This window comes from Poromitra crassiceps (genome assembly GCF_964638095.1).
Source record: "Poromitra crassiceps genome assembly, chromosome: 12".
Lineage (NCBI taxonomy): Eukaryota > Metazoa > Chordata > Actinopteri > Beryciformes > Melamphaidae > Poromitra > Poromitra crassiceps.
In genome coordinates, this window is record NC_139632.1 from 26,318,309 (window position 1) to 26,345,718 (window position 27,410).

The 27,410-nt window shown below is 44.6% G+C and overlaps 2 protein-coding genes across 2 annotated transcripts in view; one reads left to right on the forward strand and one right to left on the reverse strand.

Annotated features, from left to right (window-relative positions):
* The window catches only part of apc2 (APC regulator of WNT signaling pathway 2), a gene marked incomplete at its 3' end in the record, with an annotated part of 32,602 nt that extends 12,401 nt beyond the window's left edge, over positions 1-20,201 (reverse strand). The window contains exons 1-6 of the mRNA XM_083646959.1: positions 20,046-20,201; positions 17,545-17,635; positions 15,605-15,824; positions 14,624-14,732; positions 12,512-12,625; positions 11,747-11,830 (exon numbers count right to left, since the gene is read on the reverse strand). Coding sequence (XP_083503085.1) covers positions 11,747-11,830; positions 12,512-12,625; positions 14,624-14,732; positions 15,605-15,824; positions 17,545-17,635; positions 20,046-20,186 — 759 coding nt within the window. The 5' untranslated portion in view covers positions 20,187-20,201. The remainder of the gene's footprint in view (positions 1-11,746; positions 11,831-12,511; positions 12,626-14,623; positions 14,733-15,604; positions 15,825-17,544; positions 17,636-20,045) is intronic.
* Positions 4,810-11,606, forward strand: LOC310785809 (uncharacterized protein). The gene is made up of 7 exons (XM_083646960.1): positions 4,810-4,920; positions 6,328-7,361; positions 7,498-7,693; positions 7,931-8,592; positions 8,744-8,939; positions 9,225-9,262; positions 9,729-11,606. Exons 2-7 carry the CDS (start codon positions 6,437-6,439, stop codon positions 10,292-10,294), a joined length of 2,583 nt encoding a protein of 860 aa, XP_083503086.1. The 5' UTR covers positions 4,810-4,920; positions 6,328-6,436; the 3' UTR covers positions 10,295-11,606.
* Positions 20,202-27,410: the final 7,209 nt, after the last annotated feature.

The following is a 27,410-nucleotide window of genomic DNA, read 5'->3' on the forward strand; positions in this document are numbered from 1 at the left end:
CTAACGTGAGGTGGAGCTTCATATAGTCTCTAGTTTTCTGGCTGGGCACGGGCCTTTGTGCCAACAAAACTGTTTTAAACATGAGAAATTCACACCGGCATGCGCCGGGGACAGCAGTGTTGGAGAGGAGACACATTGAAATAAAGAGTTCATTGAGGAGAACACGTTGTCTTTCGTATTTTCTGCCATAGGCATTCATTTTGTTTAAAAAAAAAAAAAAAAAAAAAAAAAAAATTGAAAATATTGAAAATTTTCTAAGTATTAATAAAATCGATAATCGATAATTGATCGTTAATTCTCACCGATTATCGATTTTGGAAAATTTTCAAAATGAACATCCCTAGTGCGCATACTGTATATCAGTATTGGCAATCGATCGGCTATCGGCCAGAAGACTTGGAAAATATCTGCATATTGGATATCTGCAAAAAAATGTTTTTTGCATCCCTCATTGCCATGCTCTTTCCATGCCTTTACTGCACAAGGTGTGGTCCGCCTCGTCCCAGACAGACTCCACTGAAGGCAGCATAACAGGAGTGACCTTCATGTCTGTCTCACATTTCCAGGCCGTTCGCTCGGTGACACCACAGAGAGACACTGGGTCTCTGGGACAGCCAACACCACAGAGAGACACTGGGTCTCTGGGACAGCCAACACCACAGAGAGACACTCTGTCTCTGGGACAACCAGAGACTATAAATACCTCTGATGTCCCAGTCTGCATGCTAATCCTCAGCGACTACAAAGACTCACTAGACACCCATACAAGACACACTGCAGCTAGCCGCGCCGCTCCGATCCAGCTAACCGACCGACCTGGCTGCCTCTTAAATCCTCAGAGAGTCATGTATCAAAGCATTCATCCCTCCTTCCATCCCGTCGCCATGGCAACCCCTCAGGGTGTGTGTGTGGGCGCACGCTCGCACGCACACGCGCGTGTGTGTGTGTGCGCACGTGTTTGTGCATGTGTGCCCGATGATAAACCTATGCCAAAGACTGTCTTGCAGACAAAGGGGGAGGGGCAGACATATGCTCATCTGAATAGCAGCATGTAAGCAGTGAGATGTCTATCTTCCTGCTAACAAAAGAGACATGCATTGTTGCTCCAGTGGGACAGCAGGGCTGCAACTAATGATTAGCCTATTGTCATTGTCAATTAATCTGTCGGTTATTTTCTCAATGAATCCATTTGTTTATAACATGTTGGGAAATGCTGTTTTTCTCTTTTAAAAAGGACACCCTGATCATTGTCTTGTCCAGTGTGATAGACAGACAGGCAGCATCCACTGTGGCTAATCCAACATCCCTCCATTAAACACAACATGAAGATATGCTGCGTGATACAAAATGGATGACACACTAGCAGCGCATACAGTAGAGGAGGGTAAACCCACTAACATAACTTCATCTCCTTTTTACTGGCAGAACAAACTTTTTTTTCTTTTTTTTTTTACACAAAATAAAACAGTTCTACTTGATTTTTGTTGATAGACTATTGTTGGTATGGTTATGAGCTCATTATGGTTATGAGCTCCTCCTCTCCTATCTGTTTCCACTGGCCCTTGTCCTCTGATGTGTTCATGCAGACAGGATGATGTCTCTGTGTCAGCAGCTCATTGTTATGCTCAGAGGAAAGCGGAGCAGAGAACGCTCTCTTTATCTCACTGTGCCAATCCTGCAGCCGGCAACAGCCAATCACAGCACAGCTTACTGTGGGGTGAAGCGCAAGCCTGCAGCCGGGAACAGCCAATCACAGCACAGCTTAGTGTGGGGTGAAGCCCAAGCCTGTAGCCGGTAACAGCCAATCACATCATAGCTTAGTGTGGGGTGAAGCCATAGGCTGAAGCCCAAACCTGCAGCCGGCAACAGCCAATCACAGCACAGCTTAGTGTGGGGTAAAGCCCAAGCCTGCAGCCGGCAACAGCCAATCACAGCACAGCTTAGTGTGGGGCGAAGCCCTGTCTTTCTCTGCATAGAAACAAGCCAGTGCTGCGATGGAGGAGTGTATATGACTGAACAGAAAGGCTGTAGAGCAGTGGTTCTCAACACGGGGTCCAGGGACCACTATGGGTCCATTAAGGGTTCCATGGGGTCCCCAACAAATTCATGCATTGTTAAACGTCAGTATTTATTTACAATTAACACAATTAGAGAATGTAGAAGTTTGACCGTTTTGATCTGTTATCTCTCTAATGCTCTCTACCTACCTCTGGACAAAATCATATCTAACGATAAAAAAATATTTTCAGATTTGGGAGACACAATCTCATCAAATGGGCGTCAGTGACTTGGACTAAATTAGGGGTGGAAAAGGTTGAGAATCTCTGCTCTATAGCGCCGTGCATAGATGTTTCTGTATAGAACTTGTGATGCTGAACCCTTTGAGAATAGGCCTACATGGAATACTTCAAACAAGCAACGTTCAAAGACCTTAAAAAAAATCACACTTGCTTACATAATATTACATAATTTCATGGTTATTTTCAGGAAACCTTTCCTCTCTAGGAAATTGCAGAGCGGGAAAATAAAACGTCATCTAATTTTATTGTATAATCTGCAAAAACCATGAGATATTTTTGATGTGTTTGCTTTCACAGGTCAAACTAAGGTCAACCTGGTAAATGATCAATGAGAAAAAGGGAAACAATGAATTTTATGCAAACCGGTTCATAATTTATGGCTATTAAGTAGGAAATAAGAAATGATTAATTTGAGCGACATCAATATAAAAACACTCAACAATCCAGAGTGCACCCAGAGAGTGTTAGCTGTTCCAAATTCACAAATGTTCCACTTCTCATTGGTGGGTTTATTATGAATATGAAATGACAAGCAGCAGCTTTTGATTTAACACTGAATGTGTATTTTCAGTTCTGCTGTTTCTCAGTGATCAGCAATCTGTCCAGAGGCTGCATGACAGCATCACAGCTGTCAGAGGCTGCATGACAGCATCACAGCTGTCAGAGGCTGCATGACAGCATCACAGCTGTCAGAGGCTGCATGACAGCATCACAGCTGTCAGAGGCTGCATGACAGCATCACAGCTGTCAGAGGCTGCATGACAGCATCACAGCTGTCAGAGGCTGCATGACAGCATCACAGCTGTCATCGTCTCTTCAGCATCCCTCTTGCTGGCACCATCTGAATATTTCAAAGCAGCCATTAAATATTCAATGCTGCTCTGACAAACACTGATGGCCGACATGCTCTTGTCCTAATCTCGCACCACCTAGCCTGGGTGAACCCAGCCTTCAACGTGACGTCACAGACAATTGTCTGTAGCGTAAGTTTGGTCTGGTTTTTGAGAGGGTTAGGGGGTCCCCAGCAAAAAGGAGTATACTTTGTATTCACTATGATTCCATGATGGAGTTGTCTATCAAGGGAGGTACTACTGCCCCTCTCCCTTCCCCTGAAAACGCTTTCAAACCCCAATCTGCCAGTCTCTTCGTGATCGATACATGAGGTCACATGGAGGCTGGGTTTACGCGTCACCAGGCTCTAAATTATTTTGATTCTGATAACTTGTTTTATTGTGTTCTGCAATTTAGTGTGGAAGGACAGTGACAGACCCTCCTCATTTCTTTCTGTTCTAATACCGCGTTCATGACAACTCGGACCGCCGTAAGTTTCAACACGGAACCTCTGCCCCCGACATATTTGTGTTCACGCTGCACTTCCTGCTCGGGGGAAAAACCAAAGACAGGCTATAGGTTTCTACAGCAACCTGTGTGTTAGCATTGTAGCTACCTGCTAGCTAACAATGCTAACCGAACATGCTGAATGCTGAATGTCACATAGTGCTCTAATCAGAGCGAAAAATAGATAACACAAACACATATTAACATTACATAATTAAGACATACAATTTTGGGTTAAAACGTCAACAAATGTCTTTATAATAATTCTGTGATTACCATTAACGATAAGTCGCCATTTTGATGTGGCTATGACGTCAACTTGGACAAAGCGGAGCTCTGGATGATACCCGAATTTACGATCTGTAATTCCGACCTGGATGACCATTCAATTCAATTTTTACAGGTTGGAACCCATTTTCTCTGACGGCGCGAGTTGTCATGAACGTGGTATAAGCATCATATGTTCACAGCTTACTGTAACAGACACACAGTCTGCTGACTCTGGGTCAGTAGGTCAACACAACAGACCCCAGGTGTCACCTGAGGGGTAGTGTGCATGTGTGTGTGTGTGTGTGTGTGTGTGTGTGTGTGTGTTTGATAAACCATTCATTCACTCAAATGCACGCGCGCACGCACACACACACACACACACACACACACACACACACACACACACACACACACACACACACAGGCACACACACACGGGTTAAACAACAATGTATGCGAGTGACAGTGGAAGGATTGTGATTTTGTTTTGATGGTGGCATTAGAAATGTCAGCCATGTACTGATATTACTGCCAACCTCTGAAGATCTTGAGTGATTAATTCCCTAATCCTAACATAAACATCATTCTATTTGTAACCCTGAACCTGAGTCCAAATTCTAAACCTGCCGCCTAAGGAAGTAAGGAGCAGCAAAATGTGCTCACTTTGGGTTGCCCTCATCATCTCCTCCTTGAGGACATCAAGAGAGTGTAGATTAGATACGCCTTTATTGTCTCCCTTAGGAGAAATTTGTCTTGGGCATTCCAGAGAACAGTAGAAATAGAAGGACATACCTAAGCACTTTCACAGTCAGGATGAAATGGCGACAAACTGGTCGGACCAGGAGAGGGGAACGTGTGCAGGCAGCTGAGTGAAAGAATGTTCCCCGTGCTTTGACAGAGAGAGAGCTCAGCCTGAGAGCAGACAGCCAGCCTGGACGGGCCGGCCGTCGTCTTTATTTCCCGTTTAAAAAGCAAGAATCACAGAATCAGATGGAGAGAGAGACTGTCAGCTGTGAGTATCTCCGCTGCGTACTGAGAGTCTGGGTGGAGGGATTTAGGGAGATTTGAATGGCTTCATAATCCGTTTTCTATTATTCTGCTCATTCGATCATTCTTTGACTATGAAGGCTTCAGATATGTTTGTTTTGACGTGGTGGAATTTCAGTTGGACACACAATACAACTCAACTTTAGTTAGAATAATCTTTCTTCATCGCCTGGATGTTCACAACCTCTAGTCTCTTAAACTACAAATGAAATTGTTGCAAAATGATATCTACCTTTTAAAAGAAATCACAGCCACTCTGTCATATTGACTGCTACCATGGAAGTTAAGCACATTACAGGTTAGTACTGAAGTTAGGAATCATCTGAAGACATTTAGTTATCAAATAATTAATTGTATTAGAACGGAATCATTTGATTGTATTGCTTGATAAATCAGGTAGCATGTCCAGCACCCCCCAGCCCCCACAAATCATTATAACGTTTTGGAATTATGAAACCCTTCATACAGGTTAAATTCTAGATATTTAAATTTGAAAACATAACTCTAATCACAACCTTAAACAGACTGCATAGTTCTTCACAGCTGACACTATACAAAATACCTGTAAACATACTGAGCTGTCTGTTACTGTTGAAGTACTTTACATTACATTACATTACGTCATTTGGCAGACGCTTTTATCCAAAGCGACTTACAATAACACATTTTTGTCAGCAATAGAGCAATCAACTATGGAGCACAGTCTATGATAACTACAACTTCTGAAGGAACAGTGGTACAAGTTTAGGTTAGTGGTACAAGTTTAGGTTAGTTTTTTTTTTTTTTATAGAAAGAGAGAGAACGAAGTTAGATCAAGAAGGGCCCAGATGGAGCCTGAAAAGGTGTGTCTTTAGTCTTTTCCGAAAGATCGGCAGTGATTCAGCTGTCCTGACCGAAGGCGGAAGCTCGTTCCACCATTGAGGTGACAGGGACGAGAAGAGTCGAGATCGGGATGAGCGACTTTTGAGCCCCCGTAGCGAAGGAGGGGCGAGGCGACCTGCACTGGTGGAGGAGCGAAGGGAGCGCTGAGAGGTTTGGAACCTGACCATAGATTGCAGGTACAGGGCAGCTGACTGGTGTACAGCCCTGTAGGCCAGTACCAGTGTCTTGAATTTGATGCGGGCCGAGATGGGAAGCCACTCGGGTACTTCAAGATGTACCCGATTATAGGTCACCGTCTCTGTTTGAATCAGGTACATGATACAACAAATAGTCCTGTGATCCTTGAATGTTTACGCGCTATAAGGAGGGAAATAAAAAGATGAAAGAAATAAGAAATAAGTATTTGTTTTATACCAATGATTTATCTGTAAATCTACGTTCATCATGTGTAATTGATTCTAATCAGTTCCAAATGTATCTTAAAATCCAGATAGGGTCTGAAGTCTCTCCACCAGACGGCCTTTAAAACAAGACTTTCCAAAGAAGATAAAGATCAAACGTCCAATGCTGCTGAAACACGTCTCTGCAGGGGAAAAAACATGGAGATGAACATGAGTCTTCCTCAGGATGACGTGACCGGTGGAGGTCAGACAGAGCTCCACTCAGGAGGCCTGCAAACGGAGGAAGACCTCAAGGTGAAGGATCTCAGGGTGAAGGACCTCAGGGCGAAGAACCTTAAGACGAGTCAGTCGATGGAGAGAGAAAACAAAACAGCCAACACCCTGAGTCTTCTCAAAGAGGACTTAAGTCAGTTCATGAGTGTATTCAAGGATAAAGATGTGAGCAATGCAGACCGCTCATCCGGTCAGTCGATGGAGAGAGAATATAAGACAATCAACCCGCTAAGTCTTTTCAAGGAGGACTTCAGTCAGTTTAGGGAAGACCTAACCAGTGTCTTCAGTCTCAGTTTCTCCAAGGAAAAAGACACGAAGAGTGCAGATCTTAACACGAGTCAGGCAGTGGAGAGAGAACACAAAATCACCAGCACGCTGAGCCTTCTCAAAGATGACTTGAGTCAATTTAAAGAAGGCCTGACCAGCGTCTTTAGAATGGGTCTTTCAAAAGAGAAAGACAACAAGGCTGTTGCTTCAAACGAAGACTTCCCCAGCAACTTGGAAATAAAAGTATTGTCTGCAGAGAAAGCCGAGAGAACAGGCCGCTCTAGAAGAGACTGTTCAGAGGTCGAACTGAACGATTCGTTTGGAAGAGACCAGAATAGACTTTCAAAGACCAGAGGAGAGAAGACACATCAATCTAAAAAGAGTCTTTCAGAAAAGATGGCTGATGACCGCTCAATCAAGAATGGAGAGACAGTCAATGCTGGGAAAATGGCCGACATTACAGAGTCTGCAGTGAATCCAACGGCCAGTGATTTGGATATAAAGTCGTCCGTGGAGAAAACTGAGACCAGAACGTTCTCTGGAACACAGCAAAGTGACGACAGGATCCTTGCCTCAGAAACAGGTCTTTGTTCACTGCTATTATAATTTCATATTCAATGGGATTCATTGTATTATCCTTTATGTATGTATATGTATGTATATATACACTTTGTACCATACATTTATTAAGTTCATTCAAATTAAGTTTTTCTCTACAGACGAAGAAAAAGCTGCTCCCTCGACATCTGAAAGTGAAGACTGCCGTGTGAGTGATGACTCCTCTGTAGTGTTGGGAGAGCTGAAGACAGAGGAGGAAGATGAAGACAAGGAGGAGGAAGTTGAAAACCCTTTAATGGGACTGGCCTCTGGAATCGGTCTCCTCGTGGAAGATTACTCCATTGGAGACATCATGAGGTGAGACTTTTATAAATTTTGTCACAAGAAATGCTCTTGTTATTCTTAGTGACTTTCATTAAAGCCACAATCTGTGATCACTGTTGAGAGCAAGGTGATGGTTGGGGCGATGGGGTTGCTTGACAGCGACTGCTGACTGCTGCAGCACGCACACTTCCTGGTTTAGACTGAGACGCCTATGCAGCTTTAAATTATGTCGTGTTTTCAGTCTAACTGGATCATGTTCTGGTCTTCCAGGGAGCAGCCAGGTGAGAGAGAATACAAGACAATCAACCGGCTAAGTCTTTTCAAGGAGGACTTCAGTCAGTTTAGGGAAGACCTAACCAGTGTCTTCAGTCTCGGTTTCTCCAAGGAAAAAGACATGAAGAGTGCAGATCTTAACACGAGTCAGGCAGTGGAGAGAGAACACAAAATCACCAGCACGCTGAGCCTTCTCAAAGATGACTTGAGTCAATTTAAAGAAGGCCTGACCAGCGTCTTTAGAATGGGTCTTTCAAAAGAGAAAGACAACAAGGCTGTTGCTTCAAAAGAAGACTTCCCCAGCAACTTGGAAATAAAAGTCTTGTCTGCAGAGAAAGCAGAGAGAACAGGCCGCTCTAGAAGAGACTGTTCAGAGGTCGAACTGAACGATCCGTTTGGAAGAGACCAGAATAGACTTTCAAAGACCAGAGGAGAGAAGACACAGGAATCTAAAAAGACTCTTTCAGAAAAGATGGCTGATGACCGCTCAATCAAGAATGGAGAGACAGTCAATGCTGGGAAAATGGCCAACATTACAGAGTCTGCAGTGAATCCAACGGCCAGTGATTTGGATATAAAGTTGTCCGTGGAGAAAACTCAGACCAGAACGTTCTCTGGAACACAGCAAAGTGACGACAGGATCCTTGCCTCAGAAACAGGTCTTTGTTCACTGCTATTATAATTTCATATTCAATGGGATTCATTGTATTATCCTTTATGTATGTATATGTATGTATATATACACTTTGTACCATACATTTATTATGTTAATAAATCTTAAGTGCATTAAAATTAAGTTTTTCTCTACAGACGAAGAAAAAGCTGCTCCCTCGACATCTGAAAGTGAAGACTGCCGTGTGAGTGATGACTCCTCTGTAGTGTTGGGAGAGCTGAAGACAGAGGAGGAAGATGAAGACAAGGAGGAGGAAGTTGAAAACCCTTTAATGGGACTGGCCTCTGGAATCGGTCTCCTCGTGGAACATTACTCCATTGGAGAAATCATGAGGTGAGTCTTTTATAACATTGTCACAAGAAATGCTCTTGTTATTCTTAGTGACTTTCATTAAAGCCACAATCTGTGATCACTGTTGAGAGCAAGGTGATGGTTGGGGCGATGGGGTTGCTTGACAGCGACTGCTGCAGCACGCACACTTCCTGGTTTAGACTGAGACGCCTATGCAGCTTTAAATGATGTCGTGGTTTCAGTCTAACTGGTTTAGACTGAGACGCCTATGCAGCTTTAAATGATGTCGTGGTTTCAGTCTAACTGGATCATGTTCTGGTCTTCCAGGGAGCAGCCAGGAGGAGAACTGTGGGCCTTGAAAAACTGTAAGTTGACATGGATTTGGTTCAATCTTTAATCAAAACTATCCTGAATTGTGCTATTCTGTTCCGCCACTTCTTTAGATTTTAAGCCTACATTTTAGTAAGTATTAAATTATTTGAGGGGTTATATATATACATGTATATACACACCGGTATGTACAGTATATATAGTGTTTAGCTGAAATCGGCACTGTAGCCAGGGGCTGTACTAGTATTACTACAGTGCAGATGTCAGCTAAAACAGGGTGCAAATGACATCTTTTCAAGTCAACTTGGCATCTCAGGGCTTGTGGTGAGTTGGATTATGGCAGGTGAGCAGTATGGAGTTCTTCCCCCCCTATTTTAACTATCCCTTTAACAAGTCATGTTCATTTCATGTATATTTGTGAGATCAGGTTAAGTTAAATTTGAGGCTAGATAGATAGATACTATGTCTGTATCTAGCCTGGTTTCTTCTTCCTCTCCTCAGTCGCCTGTAATTTAACTCTGGACCCGAACACCGCCAACCCCGAGCTCCTTCTGTCCGATGACAACAGAAAGGCGACGCGCGTCTGGTGGTCAGACTGGTACATCGACCACCCAGAGCGTTTCAACGGCTGTCCCCAGGTCCTGTGCAGGGAAGGCCTGATGCGGGAGAGGTTCTATTGGGAGGTGGAGTGGAGCGGAGGGACGGATGTTGGCGTTGCCTACAACAGCATCGCCCGGGACGGAGACGTCAATGACTGCCTGCTGGGACACAACGCCAAGTCCTGGAGTCTGGAGTGCTGCGAGGGAAGCTACACGGCCTGCCACGACAACAAGAGGTTTGGCTCATCCTTGCCACCATGTCCCTCGGCCCGCAGAGTGGGCGTGTATCTGGACTGGACGGCTGGCTGTCTGTCCTTCTACAGTGTCTCTCCGGACTCCATGACGCTCCTCCACACCTTCAGCACCGCCTTCAGCGAGCCGCTGTACCCCAGTTTCTGGGTGTGGGGGTCGGACGCCTCGGTGTCGCTGAGCCAGGTGGAGCTGGACTGGGAGCGCCAGCTGCAGTGAAGGACTGGTGTTCTGCCACTTAAGGGGACATTCACACCAAAAGCGTTTTTGGAGCTGCCAGCACCTTTCTGCAATTCATTCTCTATGTAAGGATGCGCTAAACATGCTCCTCTTTCAAGGAACGCACCTGGCGTTTAGCGCTGGTGGTGTCTTTTGTTTTTGGAGGAAAAAAGTTGAACATTTGGAGGAAAAGCGCACTGCTCGTCTTTTCACTCCTGCATTTTCTCCTCCCAGAGGGATCCTCAACCTCTGCTGCTGCCAGAATTGGCAATAATCTGGCTTTCATGTTGACAGTGAACAACATCACACAGACAAAACCAGCTGGCTACCGTCCATGTGGTCATTGTGTCCTCAACTCTAGTGCACGTGAAAACAAAACGAAGTGCAAAAGAAATGCTCCGTGCGCTGTGTTTTGTGCACAATGGAAGCGCTCTCAACATGATTTCCATAGCGTTCTAACTGAAAAAAGCGCTTTGGGTGTGAACGCCTTATGCTACCTTGTTGAAAAATGCTACAATAGGCGGAATCGATAGCAGACTCTATCCATTTGTGGTACTCTATCGAAAAATGCTACCTTATCTGTAAGGGGGAGACTTGTGGGTACCATAGAACCCATTCTCATGCAGATATCTTGAGGTGAGAGGTCAAGGGACCCCTTTGAAAATGATTTTTCCCTTGCCAAAATGTAGGATATTTAGCGTTATTTAGCCCACTTTCCGAAAAGCTATCATGACATAGTTGGCAGGGTACCAATGGATGCATAGGCAATGCATCATATACGACAGCCTGCTACAGCCTCTGAAAGACAGTAATGTCTTGTGCTACCTATCTAGATGTGCTACCAATCTATCAAGATGTGCTACTTAGCATGCGCAGAACCGTTACATAGCACAGGTAGCATAGATCGGCAGAACAATTGTAGGACTTGAGTCAAAATTTTGATGACTTGAATATTGACTCGACTTATCAACTGAGAAATTCAACTTGTGACTTGATCACTTTACTTTTACTTTATTTGTTTATTTGGTCAGGACAGTACACATTGATGAACAGTTACCTATACAGAGTCATTTATATGATAACAGTAAATATGTCGGATTTAGCTAAAAGCTAATTTGCATCTGTTCACCTCAGCCATCGTTTCTTTTCAGCATTGCCCTAAGTGTACCTGATCACACATCAGTGGATTTTTTTATTCTTTTTTTAAGGCAATTTTTTTTACGCTTTTGCCTTTATTGGATAAAATTAAATAAAAATTCTGATGCCGGATTCAAACCCAGGACATTGCAGTTTTTTGACCACTGTGCCTCTACACCCAGCTCTCTATTTACAGTCTCTGTCTTGTGTTGAGGGAGAGAGAGAGATAGAGAGAGAGAGAGCCTGCAGTGTGTGTGCATGCGTGCAGTATGTGCAGTGTGTGTGTGTGTGTGTGTGTGTGTGTGTCTGACTGACCTGTAGCTGACACAGGCTGTTCTCCTGGCTGCCCTGGGCCTCCTGCAGCTCCTGCTCCAGCTGTTCCAGACGAGCAACACGCATCTAACACACACACACACACACACACACACACACACACACACACACACACACACACACACACAAACTCAGACAAAGCGTCCAGCTGTGCTACAGTATAATTCTACCAGCAGTTGTCTTTGTTTACATGTTATGCAGTTGGACTTACAGTTACAGTTTTATAAAAAAAAAAAGAATTGGTTAATATTGTCCTTTCCTTTTTTACAAATTTGTTATTTTTTTATTCTTGACATATTTTACATTTTAAAGAGATAATCCTAATTATAACAAAGCTTATTTGATTTATCATGAACTGAAGCTCCTTCCCACCCATCCAACAACACTGGCAGGAGGACTTAATAATCGTACTTAGCATTTATTAATTATCATTACTAGTGCAAGGCTATGAGGCTGACCACTTCTTTAGATAACATTTGGAATGTGCTGAATGTGATTTTTGAAAAACCTCTGAAAAACCAGAACTGCCCCTTTAATATTTCATGTCTAATTTGCCAAACTCTTTTCCCCTGTCCTCAACCTCGCCTTCAGTTGTTGAAAATCATGTCATTTGCTCTGCAAAAAAACGGGGTATTCTCGCCTCATACGCGCCGCCCAGGGTGAAATCACATCGACCCATGTTAGAAGTGGGTGTGGCTAACGGAGTCTGTGACTAGCCAACCGGGAGGTGGGGTCATGCGGTCTCACCTGGGTCCTCTGAACCATCTCGTCGCTGGTGCCGAAGCGCTCCTCCATGACAGAGCGGACCTGCAGGGCCTCAAACTCCAGCTGCTGCCGGATCAGATCCATCTGCAGAGAGAACTACAACCAAACACCCAGGCGTCACTCCACTGGATACTACGGTGCACCCATAGGCTGTATAAAAACACCCAGGCGTCACTCCACTGGATACTACGGTGCACCCATAGACTGTATAAAAAACACCCAGGTGTCACTCCACTGGATTCTACGGTGCACCCATAGACTGTATAAAAAACACCCGTGTTACTCCACTGGATATTACGGTGCACCCATAGACTGTATAAAAAACACCCAGGTGTCACTCCACTTGATACTACGGTGCACCCATAAACTGTATAAAAACACCCAGGTGTCACTCCACTGGATACTACGGTGCACCCATAAACTGTATAAAAACACCCAGGTGTCACTCCACTGGATTCTACGGTGCACCCATAGACTGTATAAAAACACCCAGGTGTCACTCCACTGGATACTACGGTGCACCCATAGACTGTATAAAAAACATGGACGTATCACTCCACTTGATACTAGGGTGCACCCATACACTGTATAGAAAACATGGACGTATCCACCGTGACCCATTGGTTTGTGGGTTTTGAAGCCTTGCCATCATGGGCAAAGTTTGCATTGGTTCATGGGGTTCACTGAACCTTTTGCTACTTGGCTGTAGCAAAAAAAATGTAGGAATTTAAATGTGATCTATATTTAAAAAACAACAACACAGAACTAATCTTTGATTGTAATGCCTTGCTCTATTCACCTTATTATTTGCCCATATAAGGACGCTTCCGCATAACGTCATTTTGTAATCGTCTTTCCGTTTTAGACCCGGAAGTAGATTACCCCTACCTTTATCATTTTTAGACTTGCCAAAAAGCTTTTTTTTTTTTTTTTTTTTTTTTTTATGTTTTTTTCCCGATTTTTTATCCCATTTTTATCCCCCGTTTAGTGCTCATTTGAATTACTCAATCCTGGTTGCTACTCCATCCTCTGCCGATCTGGGGAGAGCCGAGACTGATTCCATGCATCCTCCGAGACATGGGCAGTCAAGTCAGCCGCTTCTTTTCACCTGCCCGAGGAAGCTTCACCGGTAGGACATAGCACGTGGGAGGTTCACGCTATTCCAACCAGTTCCCCTTCCTCTGAACAGGCGCTCTTAACGATCAGAGGAGGAACCATATAAGCAACCAGGATGTTGCATGTTTTTGTGAAGGGGGTTCCTATATGAAGGAGACCCCCGGGAGGCACGGGGAGAACATGCAAACTCCACACAGAAAGGCCATTTTGCCGACCCCCACCCGGGTGGTGGGCACTCGAGGACATGCGGACGGGCACGCATTCCTTCAGTGTTCACATCGGCCCAGGTGGGAATCGAACCCACGACCTTCGAGCTGTGAGGCGATAGTGCTTACCACTGCACCACCGTACCTCCCTCAAAAAGCTGTTTTCAAGCAAAAAAACAAACTGTTATAAAGGTTTTATATTTTTTCTGATGAGAACGTAACATTCCAAATATGTGACCAGTTTATCAGAATAACACCTATTTGGAAAATTTTAACGAGCAGCGAGGACTGAGAGCGCTGGCTGTTTGACCGGTCGGACTAGCTAGTAGGCTATCTGTCAACCCCTACTGTACTGGCAATGAGAAAACACTGTCGACGTGCTTTTGTAACTAACGTTAAATGCTGACCGGGTACAGCCATCGGCTCCTTGCAGCAGTAACGCTATGAGCATGTAACTGAAGTTGGCCGCAGTGTAGCTGCTGAATGCTACCAAACTTCATCCATAGTTTCCAGTTTACAATCCAACCGGCCGGCCGGCTAATGCTGAACCGGAAGAACAAATACAATTGCGTCCGACACAGAAGAGAAAAGTGGGCGTGGCAACATAAGGTGAATACAAAGGGTAAACTAATGTGACTGTGATTATTTTCAATGTTTATTATTATTGCAGCTTGGTGTGTGTGCATGTGTGTGTGTGTGCACGTGCATGTGTGTGTGTCTGTCTGTGTGTGTGTGTGTGTGTGTGTGTGTGTGTGTGTGTGTGTGTGCTCACCGTGTCAATGCGGGGCAGCTGGGCCAGTCTCTGGGACAGCGCCTCCAGCTGGGTGTAATACCAGCAGCGCTCCCTCTCCTCTCGGTCAAGCTCCCCCAGCAAGATGCTCCTGCACACATACACATACGGACACACATGCACAGGGCATTAGATGCATCACTATTATTACCAGCTGTGACATCATGTGGCTGTGTGTGTGTGTGTGTCTGTCTGTGTGTGTGTGTGTGTGTGTGTGTGTGTGTCTGTGTGTGTGTGTGTGTGTTTGTGATCATGGCAAAATGTGGTCCTGGAGACACCTATTAGAGCTCAACAGTCACGTGACACCTCAGTTCCAGAAGAGTATTTCCCCGTTCATATTCTGCAATGAGATTTTGATTATCAGCCATAATGTCGTAACCACCCAAGGTAGACTTACCATGGGCGAGCTAGTTGTGAAACGTTGGTATATGTTCCTGTAGAAGCCACAAATCTGTATGATATCATTCTTGTTTATTATTAAACATTTTCTATTCGATTTCATGGAGAAGGACTACTATTATGAGTCACGTTGCTTTCAACGCCTGCACCCGTTTTGAAATGCATTGCCCAGTTCACATTAATGCACGGAAATGTGTCTATCTACGATAACGATCGTGGAGCTAATAGCTGTAATGGCACCGTTGAAGCCAACTTATCCCGCCCACTGCTGCTCAGAGTGCTTCCCCATTGGCTGAAACGCTCTGCCGCTCAATCATCCACTAATCTGATTGGCCACAAATGCTGGAATGGATTATGGGAAGAGTAGTTTCCTCATTCTTATGATATAATATGTACACAATATCATCAATAAATGAAAAAAAGACTATTATTATTAGTGATAGTATTAGTAGGAGTCCTAATCATAGTATGAGTGGTATTCTGCAGGTCAGATAAAATAAGCATGAGGAAAAGATCTGACTTCAACCAAAAGAAAAGCTGGAAGCATCATGTGAAGCAGCTCACCTCTCCTTGTACAACTCGTCCAGATGCTGCTCGCTGTTTCGTCCGTCTCCACCCATGGTGGCGGCTTTGGGCGGGGCTCCGTCCAGGAAGTGATGCGGCAGCAGGGCGGCGGCCTCCCCGGCACGAGGCTCCGCCCCCTCCCCCCCGCCCTCTGGCAGCAGACGCAGGTTGTGAGGCTGGTACTTCAGCTCATAGTAGTTGGTGAGATCCATGTGCAACTCTGCAGGAGGGAGAAGGTTGGAATTTCTTTAGAATGTTTTTTGGACATTTCTCTGTCTTTATTTGACCTTATGACAACATCACAGTTACATGGCATGCACCTTAAAACCACTGATCCACCAGGTCGCCCCATAAATTAGATTATTCTACTGGAGAGATGTTCTGATCTACAGATTGAATATCCATCTGACATTCCCTCCTTGTTAAAGAAATCAAATAATCTGTCATCATCTCCTCCCCCAGTTGAAACACATGTGAAATGTGTTAGTCCACATAACACACAGGGAGGTGCAGCACAGCTTAGAAGCAGCCTTCTCCAAAACAACTGAAGTCAATGGGGAGCGGTTCTTTAGAGTTCCAAAGCAAAAACAGCCAAACAATCACACTGTGAATAGAAAGACCTACACACCACTATTTGTTGCAAACCAATCAGCTGTAGTTCAGATTGTCACTAAATGATGGTGTAAATATAATTAGGTATTTTTGGAACTCTGAAGAACTGGTCCCCACAGACTTCAGTTGTTTTGTAGAAGGCTGCTGTGGAGTTGTGCTGGCATCCTCCCTGTGGACTAACTTTACCTGTGTTTCAACTGGCATGAGGGGGAGGAGCCTCTACATAGTTAGATCACATTATGCTGCAGCCAGGCAGCTTCTACATGGTTAGATCACATGATGCTGCAGCCAGGCATCCTCTACGTGGTTAGATCACATGATGCTGATGCCAGGCATCCTCTACGTGGTTAGCAGACATTATCAACTGACCCAAGAATGGCGCTTTGATTAAAATTTGCAAAGCCTTTGCAAAGACAATCTGTTGTTTAAAGGAACACTGTTGTTTAAAGGAACAACACTCTTTTGTTTAAAGGAACAACACTCTGTTGTTTAAAGAAACACTTGTTTAAAGGAACACTCCGGTGATTTTCAACCAGCTTTGTATCATTACAAAATCAGTAGTACATGAGGTAACTGCAAACAGTTTTTCAAGCATTCATTTAGTTTGACAATTATTGAGATTTAAGTTAAGTTGTGGACCAGTGTTGTCATTCATGCACAAATGAAATCACTGGTCCACAACTTAACTTAACTCAATTCAAATCAAATCTCAATAACTGTCAAACTAAATGAATGCCTGCTAAAATGTTTACAATTTTCAGATATACTACTGATTTTGTAATTAAACAAAGCTGGTTGAAAATCGGAGTGTTCCTTTCAGGAGCTGATGCCAACAATTCTATTCTGCTGAAAAACCGTCACATTAAGGCTGATTGGCTTGTTGGAGTCTGGACTGCTGGAGAATCTAAAGTGTGATCATCACAAAGGAGGACTGGACTGCTCACAGACGGCTGTTAATTGAGTCGGAGTCAACTGAATTCCAATCTAGACAATTGGGAGAATATAATTCTTAATTGGATTGAGGCATAACAAGGCAGACCCAGCCCGGCCAATCAGGTTAGCTGGATTGGGTCTATTCATGTTTTAATGCTGATTGGTCTCAAAGGGTCTGACAGAGCCAGTCACCCTGTACTGATGTTTCCATCCATCCATCCATCCATCCACACACACACACACACACACACACACACACACACACACACACACACACACACACACACACACACACACACACACACACACACACACACACACACACACACACACACACACACACACACACACACACACACACACACACACACACACACACACACACACACACACACCTTTGAGCTGGTCCAGGACGTCACTCCGGCCAGATGAGGCCAGTGTTCCCGCCTCCTGCTCCAATTTGCTCTGCAGCTGCTTCAGCACCTCCTGCAGGAGAAGAGGAGAACAACCATGCACAATTACCATGGACTGTCTACCTGTACACATATGGACGTAGCCACCGTGACCTCACGCAATGGTTTGTGGACTCCCGTTTCTAAGCCTTGTTTTGTTTTTTGTTTTTAATTTAAAAAAAGTTGTCTCCCATTTTATCGCCAATTGTACTTGGCCAATTCCCCGTGCTGTCCCGGCCGAGTTGTAGACTAGCACATGCTTGATACATGTGCAGTTACCAGCTGCGGCTTTTCACCGGTAGGGCGTAGCGCGTGGGAGGATCACGCTATTCCCCCAGTTCCCCTCCCCCCAAACAGGTGCCCCGACCGACAAGAGGAGGCGCTAGTGCAGCGACCAGGACACATACCCCACCAGCTTCCCACCTGCAGACACGGCCAATTGTCTCTGTAGGTACCGCTGCCTGGAATTGAACCTAGGTCTCCGTGGTGGTAGGCAAGTGCTTTTACCTCTAGCCAGAGTTTGGCATTTTTTTATTTCAGTGTCGATAGCTTTGCTCTCAAACTTATTCTGTTGATTGCATGATAAAGAGTCAAGAGTCACTTTATTGTCCCACACGTGGGGAAAACCATTCACGTACAAACACATGTTACTGTAATAAAACAGACAACAAATTCATCACAGTGAGTGTAAATAAAAAGTATCTCAACAATAAAGTTACTGGCAAATACTAGTAAAAAAATCCTGATGGTCAATACGGACCAATCACAATGACCAACTGGGAAAGACACACATTAGACAAGACACACATTAGACACACAATGGAACGAGTTGGGCAGCCCGGCAAGTTTACGAGCTGCATCACCCCACTGCAATGCAGTCTTCCATAATCTAGTTACATCTCGTAATATCGATGTATATCGATAATTGTGCAGCTAATAGTTACATGTCTTGATATCGGTATTCGATAATTGCACAGCCTGTTATCTGTTCAGCCTGTTACATGTAAGCCGACGCCTCTCCTCCTGTCAGTCTGAACCATACTGTAACATGAACCCACCACACTCACCTGGAGAAATATGATTTCCTACAGTTTGTCCTTGAACTCATCGTGTGGCTGTTCTCTATGTGTCTCTGTTTCATTCTCTGCTCTGCTGTCCGTCTCTTCATCTCTGCTGAGCTCATCTGATAATCCAGCTCCACAACATCTGGACACGTGTGTGTGTGTGTGTGTGTGTGCGTGTGTGTGTGTGTGTGCGTGTGTGTGTGTGATTATGCATGTGTTCATGCACGTGCATGTGTGTGTCTGTCTGTCTGTCTGCCCGCCCGCCCGCCCAACATGGTGAGATGAGGCAGGTGTATCTGGGTGAGAGCCGAGTGGAGATGGATAGAGGCGGGTGTATCTGGGTGAGAGCTGAGTGGAGATGGATAGAGGCGGGTGTATCTGGGTGAGAGCTGAGTGGAGATGGATAGAGGCGGGGTGTACTGTATCTGGGTCAGGAGGGAGCCGGAGGCAGAGAGCGACCGCCCGCTCCCACTGAAAACACTCCTCATCCATCACTTTGTCCTTCAACTTTGCTGGTGTTGCTCTGACATCCAGACTGGGTTCTGCACATTTTCATTTAGATTTATAGGGCATGATTTATGATATTATATCGATATCATTAGGAGACTAGATATCATCTTAGATCTTGGATATGGTGATATGGCATGGTGATATGGCATGGATAAGTGTTGTCTTTTCCTGGATTTAAAGGCTACATTGGAGTAAAGTGATGTCATCTTCTGAATTTACCAGTGTTCTATTATTTGCCTATTATATCCACATGGCTAATGATTATTTTGTGATTATGTTTGTGATTAATATTTTGTGAATGCACTACAGCCATCCCTACAACATGATCAAAACATATTCACAAATATTGGTGATATTTTATTTCATCCAAATCACCCAGGCCTAGTAGAGGTGTATATTGTAAAACAGGGAAGGAAACCCTGTCTGTGCATTTTATTTTGATCACAGTCTTGTTTTAATTACAGTGCTTGTGACATCTCACATCTGGCTTTGACTTTCAACTGAACATTTAGCTCGCTTTGTAGACTAGAACGACCGCACCACGGATATATGCCTCTGCCAACAAGTGAGCAGTCGACATCCATGTCTGTCCAGACTTTGACGTTTGAGCCAAATTCAAAGAAATTCCGTCAAGGCGTTCCTGAGATATCACATTAACGAGCTAGAGAATGGCATTCGTGAGGTCACAGTGACCTTGAACTTTGACCTTCGATGACCAAAATCGAATCAGTTCATCCTTGAGTCCAAGTGGACGTTTGAGGCAGATTTGATGAAATTCCGTAAAGGCGTTCCTGAGATATTGCATTAACGAGCATGAAACAAGCGGTCGTGAAGTCACAGTGACCTTGAACTTTGACCGGGGTGGCTGACCTTCATGTCGGAGGTCTCGTTTTCCAGCTTGAACAGATGGTTGGAGTTGTCCTCTAGCTCCCTCCTCAGGTGGGAGTTCTCCTTGCGGAGGGCCTCCACCTGGTGGGCCAGCTGGTCGTAGGAAGCCACGGCGTAAGCCATCTTCACACGCTGCAGCGCCCCCTGAAGGAGGGACGGGACAAGAACAGAAGTGTTACTGTGCGTTCAGATTAAAGCTTACAGAAGCTACAGAGGTCTGTCGTACCGAGTCGCACAGACATCAATGAAGCAGAAGCATGCTGCTGGCCAGTCCATGACGATTCATGTCATCATGATGACTACAGAAAAACAAAAAAACAAGACAAAAGAAATGGGGTAGGAGCGCTTCCACTCAAAATTGGGTTTGTTTGAGGTGCTCTTTTGATAGGGATACATGTAGACCAGCAATTCCCAACCTTTTTCGACTCACGGCCCACATCAGACCGTAAACAGTACGGAGGCCAAATAATGTGCTCTCAGAGAACTTTTTATTTTAACGATAAAAGGAGCTATTCTAGCCTGATATTCAGACTGAATCGTCAATTCATAAACTCATTTCCTCTCCTAGTCTGAGATTGCAGTCACTTCAGAGCATTTCTATGAGGGGGCGGGCTTCGGTCTTCCCTAGCCAATCACTAGAGACCGAGGTGTCCACGGCAACCAGTGGCCGACAGCGCTGCACTAGTAGTAGTCAAGCATACCAGAAACAGGCTATCTCTACTTTGGCTACTAAATTTGGCAGTTGTGAAACAATTATATCAACATGCAACGGATTGTCAAAACTAATTTTACCATTGATGAAAAACATGACTTGGACATAACAAGCAAGCTATGAATCAATCTATCAACATCCCCCTAGCTATTAACAGCTCCGCTAGGCCAGGGTGTGCCGGGACATTTCCTTGGGCCGCTGGCCGAGCAGAGCTTCACTTACTGCGGCCGCCGTAATAACGTTACTCCCTGCCCAGACAGATAAAGCTCCAGCAGGCAGCGATCTCTCGCAGGCAAGACTGATTGATAACAGCGTTAGCCAATCAGCGCCTGTCAAGTGGCGAAAAGGCGTTTGCACATGCCGATGCCAGACCAAGAAGAGCCAAATCCACAACTGTGGAGTGGGCGTGGCTTCGAAGGTCTGGAGCCAGGCTAGAGCTACCATCAGCACCACACAGAAACCAGAAACTAAAAGTGAGGGGGACAGGGGCTGTCTGCAACAGCCTAAAGAATAATTGATTACAAATTGAAATAACAGTATCATTCAACAATGGAGGAATGCATTCTTATACATAATAACAACAATTAATAAATAACAACTGCCCCCCCCCCCCACCAAAACACATCGGAATGTTTTGCAAATGATCTGGCGGCCCACTTGCAATACCTTTGCGGCCCACCAGTGGACCCCGGCCCACAGGTTGAAAATTGCTGATGTAGACAAAAGGCAAGTTCTGCGCAGATTCGATGTTGCATGATGGATAGAAAAGTTGTCCGACTTGCTCCGTCTGCCCGACTGTGTGAGCCACGGGACTCTCGTGAGAGTGAGGCGGGCTCAGATTTGGAGCGAGGCGCCGCAGTTTCTCCCCACCAACTGCACCCGACTGCACAGCTCAGGGGATGACGAGAAAGCATTGAGCTGATCGCTCATTGGTTCAACACAGGTGCGTCACAAACCCACAGTGAAGTGTAGAAACTTCAATTTCTATTCCAAGCTGTCACTACATATTTTACATAAATACCACCTGTAATGCCTACATTAAAGTACAAATAAGTAATCTGAAGGTTTAGATAATAGGCTAATGTCAAACAGGAACAGTGTCGCCTCTCATCATGTCAGAGAGAAACCACGCTGCTGCAAATAGTCTGATTTTGAGGGATACAGAAAATAACCCTCAGTGCAAAGAAAAAAAACATCTGATGTTTATTATGGTGTGTCTATTAATATGGATAATGTTGAAATATTGGCACGTGCCAAAAAATAAAGAAAAATAAAAAATAAGATAAGAAGAAACGGAGCTGGACTACATTTGTTTATGTCAGGAATAAACAAAATAAATCTTCTTTTGTCACTTGTTAATTGAGTCAGAGTCAACTAAATTCCAGACATTAATTGGCTGCTTAATTGGACTGTGGCATAACGAGGCAGACCCAGCCTGGGCCAATCACATTGGTTCGATTGAGTCTATTCGTTTTGTAATGCTGAATGTTTATTAGGTTCTGTCCTCTGCCCGGCCGGACCCAGACACTCTGGAGGAATCAAGATGGCCACCGCTGGCTGGGCCTTGGCAGCAGATGGCACACAGGGCATCTAATCATCTGTCAAATCCTCTGCAGCTTGGTTTGTGATTGATGTTTTCACTTGGTCGCCTCTGAATGCTCCTTGCTCCGTCTGTTAGGTAACATGTCCTCTAGCCTCTGTGACTGTGACTGTGACTGCTTTCACAGTGGATTACATATTCCACTTGTTTTCACTTATTCTTTATCTGGAATCTTGAAACTTAAATGTGTGAAACGTAAGTGCCAATGGGTACTGTACAGTATGTATGTACTATGTCGAGTACAGGAAGAAGCAAAAAAGTGGTGCAAGCAAGCTCAGCGGGCCAAAAATAGAGTAAGCAAGACAAAAAATGTGCTTCTTGGAAGATAGGAGCAGAGATTTAATAGCAAAGTATAAAGTACATGTGTACTGAAACCAGTTTACAAACAATGTACATCTTCAAAGGAAATAGACAGGGGCACAAATGCGTTTCAACCTCTCTGGTCTTCATCAGGCCACAGCCTGAATAATAATGGATGGAATAATGGAAACTAAAATCCTTGACTGCAGAGAAAGAAGAGGCTGAAAGAAGCTGCTTTTATGTTTCATATAGTATAAAAAAACAAATAGAGTCCGCACACTGGATTTTAAAGGCTCCTGGTCAATTTATTAACGTTTCGATCCCAAGGATCTTCGTCAGGCTCTGATGTCCAGAGGAAATTAAACACACCCACACACACATGCGTGCCCGCGCGCACATGCATGCATGCACACACGCACGAGAAAAGGAATTTGTGCAGATCCATGTTAACATCGCAATATTCTGTATAAAAAGAAAATACACATTGTGATTTATTTTTGTCAATAAGAAATCCTCTGGCTCCGCCTCTCCCCTCACCCAACTCTGTGTGTGTGTGTGTGTGTGTGTGTGTGTGTGTGTGTGTGTGTGTGTGTGTGTGTGTGCGTGCGCGTGTGTATGTTGGGGGGGTGGGTAGGTTCTCTCCAGACATCTGAAGGATTTCTGCCAACGACAGCAGATCAGAGGCTCTGCTGGAGCAGAGAGAGTAAAGAGGTTTGTGGGGGAGGTGTGTGTGTGTGTGCGCGCGCGCGCGTGTGTGTGTGTGTGTGTGTGGGGGGGTATGTCACTGCGGTAAATGTCACCTCTGCATTTCATTACCAGGCGGCGACTCCTGAGGCATTATGGGTAAAGGACGATGCTCTGATGTTCTGAGTCTTTGTGCAGAAACGCTGCATCGTGAAAAACAGGTGAAGGTCCTCCATTCATTCAGAGCAGGCTGAGCTGAACCAAACACATGAGCAAATCTCCCATTCATGACTCCACATCTTATTCACTACAAAGTTTTAACTGTGTCAGATTGACATGCTGTGAGCTGCAGACTGTGAAGCTGTTCTCTGTTCCCGGCTTCCTCTAATTTCCATGTTAAAGACTACACTACCCACAAGCCTGAGCGAGTTCCCACCAATTGGAGACGTCTCTAAAACTCTAAAAGCAGTCCTGTACTCTTGACTTTTGTTGCTTTTCCACCGCATGGTACCGGCAGCGACTCTACTCGCCTTTTTCGATTTTCCATTAGGCAAGTACCAGGTACCATATTACCTGGTACTGCTTTTAGTAGCACCTCTGTCAAGGTTCCAAGCGATCTGAGACAATACCAAAAGGTGATGTGATTGCAAACTACTGATTGGTCAGAGAGAATCATCATCATTGCGCACACATACAGTTAGCTACAAAGTTAACCCTCTTGCATAGGATTTCCCAATCTATTCTACTCTCTCCTATTTTTTCAGATTTTCCCCCATTTCCCCGTCAATTGTACTTGGCCAATTTCCCTCTGCTGCCCCGGTCGCTGCTCCACCCCCTCTGCCGATCTGGGGAAAGCCATAGACTAGCACCATGCTTCCTCCGAGACATATGCACTTGCTGCTTCTTTTCACCTGACAGCGGGGAGCTTCACCGGCAGGACATAGCACGTTGGAGGATCACACTATTACAAATAGGTTCCCTTCCACCCCGAACAGGCACTGGACTGACCTGAGGAGGCGCTAGTGCAGCGACCAGGACACATACCCTCAATCTAGCTTCCCACCGGCAGACACAGCCAATCGCGCCTGTATGGATGGAAGTACAGTAAGCCGGAGGTAACACGGGGGCGCAAACCTGTGACCCACGTGTTGGTAGGCAGGGAATCTACTGCTACACTACCCAGATGGCCAATTTCTCCTGTTCTTATTTCAGCAGTCTTTTGCCTTTTTGCCTTCAGCCTCTTCTGAAATAAAATGTGCCTCCTTGCCACATCAAGAAGACAAATCAACTATACGATCATGAAGGATTCTTGGAAGGAGATCTTCCTGCCTACATCAACTCTTCCTGTGTGCTCTTCATCAGAGATTTATATCAGACCTCACTGCCACCTGCAGATGCAGTCTCCTACGAAATTAAAATAAAGATGCACAGACAATTAAACAAATTTTTGTAGTGCCCCCTTCAGGCAAATCAATAAATCAATGTCATTTTGAAAATGTGGAAATGGGATAATGGCATGTTTCATTCCCCTCGAAGTTTGATCAGTGGTGTTTGAGATATTGTGCTTCCATTGATTTCATCACGAAAGACAAAAAGCAAAACGTTGATCCAGTGTCTGCGGGTTTTGTTAAGCAGCAGACGAAGCACAGCAGGGTCAGACAGAAACGTCCCCTCAGCTGTGAAACTGAACGGATGTTTTAAGGTTTTTGCTGCCTGGACGAGATTCATCTGCTGAGCAAAACAAAGAGCATCTGACCAGAGCTTCAGTCAGAAGCAGTCAGCAGCAAGATAACCAGGCTGTTCCACTGCAGGCAGAGGCAGCCTTAAGCATGTGGGGACCCCTTTCAAAAGGTTATATCAAAGAGAGAGAGAGAGAGAGAGAGAGAGAGAGAGAGAGAGAGAGAGAGAATAAGTCAGGATTCAGGTTTGGTATATTTTCACTTCACCTTAAATCAGGGGTGTCAAACATGCGGCCCGGGGGCCAGATCCGGCCCCCCAAAGGGTCCAATCTGGCCCAAAGGATGACTTTGAAAACTGTGAATTAATTGCACTGAGAAGTCTTTCAATCCAATGTGATGCACATGTGAAGGCTAAGAGGTAGCAGGTTTCAGGAGCAAGTTAAATATGAAGTCGCCTATTCATGTTATCTGTACTAATCACTAAATGGTCAGCTATTTTCATTACCTTTGCTTCACTATAGAGAATTGCACCATTGCCCTCAATTGTAATCAGGGGTGTAGTGATAAATACAGAGGTGGGTAAACTATCCAAGGTGAGTAGTTTACCCACCTTGTTTGCCCTCATTGATTGATAGATACAGTTAAACTGAAAATGGGTGAGTAAACTATCTGCCTCATTTCAAAGGGGTGGGTAAATTGTGTTTACTTGCGTTTACTCTCCACTACACCCCTGATTGTAATGCACAGTACAGACAGTAGATAATGTTCTTGATGGTAGCTGAGATAACCCTACATGTTGGAGTGTTTGTACCTGTAATTCTTTACACAAAAAGAAACAGGAAAAGTCAGAGCTTTTGGTTATTATTGATTATTGATTTGCATTGTCTGGGCCACTTGACACCAAATAGGGTCGCATGTTGTGGCCCGTGGACTAAAATGAGTTTGACACCCCTGCTTTAAATGGATTATATGCACTTTCAGGACCATGGACAGATCAACATAGAAATAATCCAAACAAAAAATAATAAACCAAAACATTTGTTTTCCTTTGGAATGAGGAGAAGTCTAAACCTTCTCTGCAACTACTATACTCTGCATTGAATAGCACAGGCCTATGTGATGTATCATCTGACATAAAAGCTTCAGCAAATTCCTCAAATTAAATTAACAACAAAATCAGTGACATATTTATTTTGCTTGGGAATAGAGTACTGCAGGGATGATGTATTGTTGTAGTCGGAAGGCGGAAGTCCTGGATTTGCTGGATCTTACAGGGAAACGTCAATGGGGTTTTAGAATGGGGATTTCACTTAAATGTATAAAATAAGGTCTGTAAAGTTTATGAAACTGCGACCTTTGTGTCAGCACGATAATCTTCACAAACGAGGACCACTGTTATGACTTTTGAAATGTAAATTAATTTTCTTTTTGATAGGGGGATGTCCCGGATGTCCCGCCGACATCCGCTCGTATTTCTCCAATCACCTGCATCAGTTCGAACTTCCTCCGGTCTGAAGCGTTTTTTCCCCCCAACTTCCGTTGTCCATGTTCTGTGGGCGTGAAATTACAGTCTGGCTTGGGAGACTAGTGAGTTATTGAATGCCTGCATGTCGGTCAGGGGCCCTTTGGGAGGGCGGGGCCCAGTTGAAACATAGCTAAGGACACCACTGACTGCAGGAACAATCCATCTCTATTAAGATTGGCTCACTCCAGCTCTGTTCTGTTTATTCTCTTTAACCTCGACTCTGATCTCCTCTGCAGAGAACAGCTCACAGCAGACCGTTTGTTACGCAACAGAGCAGCTGGAAAAATCTATCTGCCTCCAAACTGGACAGATCAATCAACCCGCTCTCTCTTGTTACATCCTGACGTTTGGTCAGGACCCCTTAGGCCATGTCCACACGGAGACGGAAGCGATCTTTTTTTTTTTCGTTTCAGAAAAGTTTTCCATAAACATGGAATCGTTTCAAGAAATGTGTGTATCCACATGAAACCACTGAAACTGCTGTAGAATAACAGAGAATAAGACAATCTCGTCAATAATGGCATACAACCTCTAGGGGCGCACAGTCTATAATGTGTATCTCACTGTAGCGAGCAGCTTAAACCCTTGGCTTTGCGGGGAGGTTTGCCATGTCGATGAATAAAATGATTAAACCTATACAGGCAAATGCAGAGCTGTTCAGCAGGGCTGATGGTCTCCCTGTAGCCTACAATATAGAACGTTAACTATCGGTGACGTTCCTGATATCATCCACTTCCATGATCTTTAGACATGTTGCAAACACATCCCAGCGTATTGGCCGCTCCTGCACATCACAGCACAGGCTAAATGATGCAACATTATATAAACTCATGGCATAAATGTGTTT

Coding starts and splice junctions, on each gene's coding strand:
- LOC310785809 (XM_083646960.1), top strand. CDS start 6,437: ATGGAGATGAACATGAGTCTTCCTCAGGATGACGTGACCGGTGGAGGT. Junction 7,362..7,497: donor GATCCTTGCCTCAGAAACAG/GTCTTTGTTCAC, acceptor TTTTCTCTACAG/ACGAAGAAAAAGCTGCTCCC. Junction 9,263..9,728: donor ACTGTGGGCCTTGAAAAACT/GTAAGTTGACAT, acceptor TCCTCTCCTCAG/TCGCCTGTAATTTAACTCTG.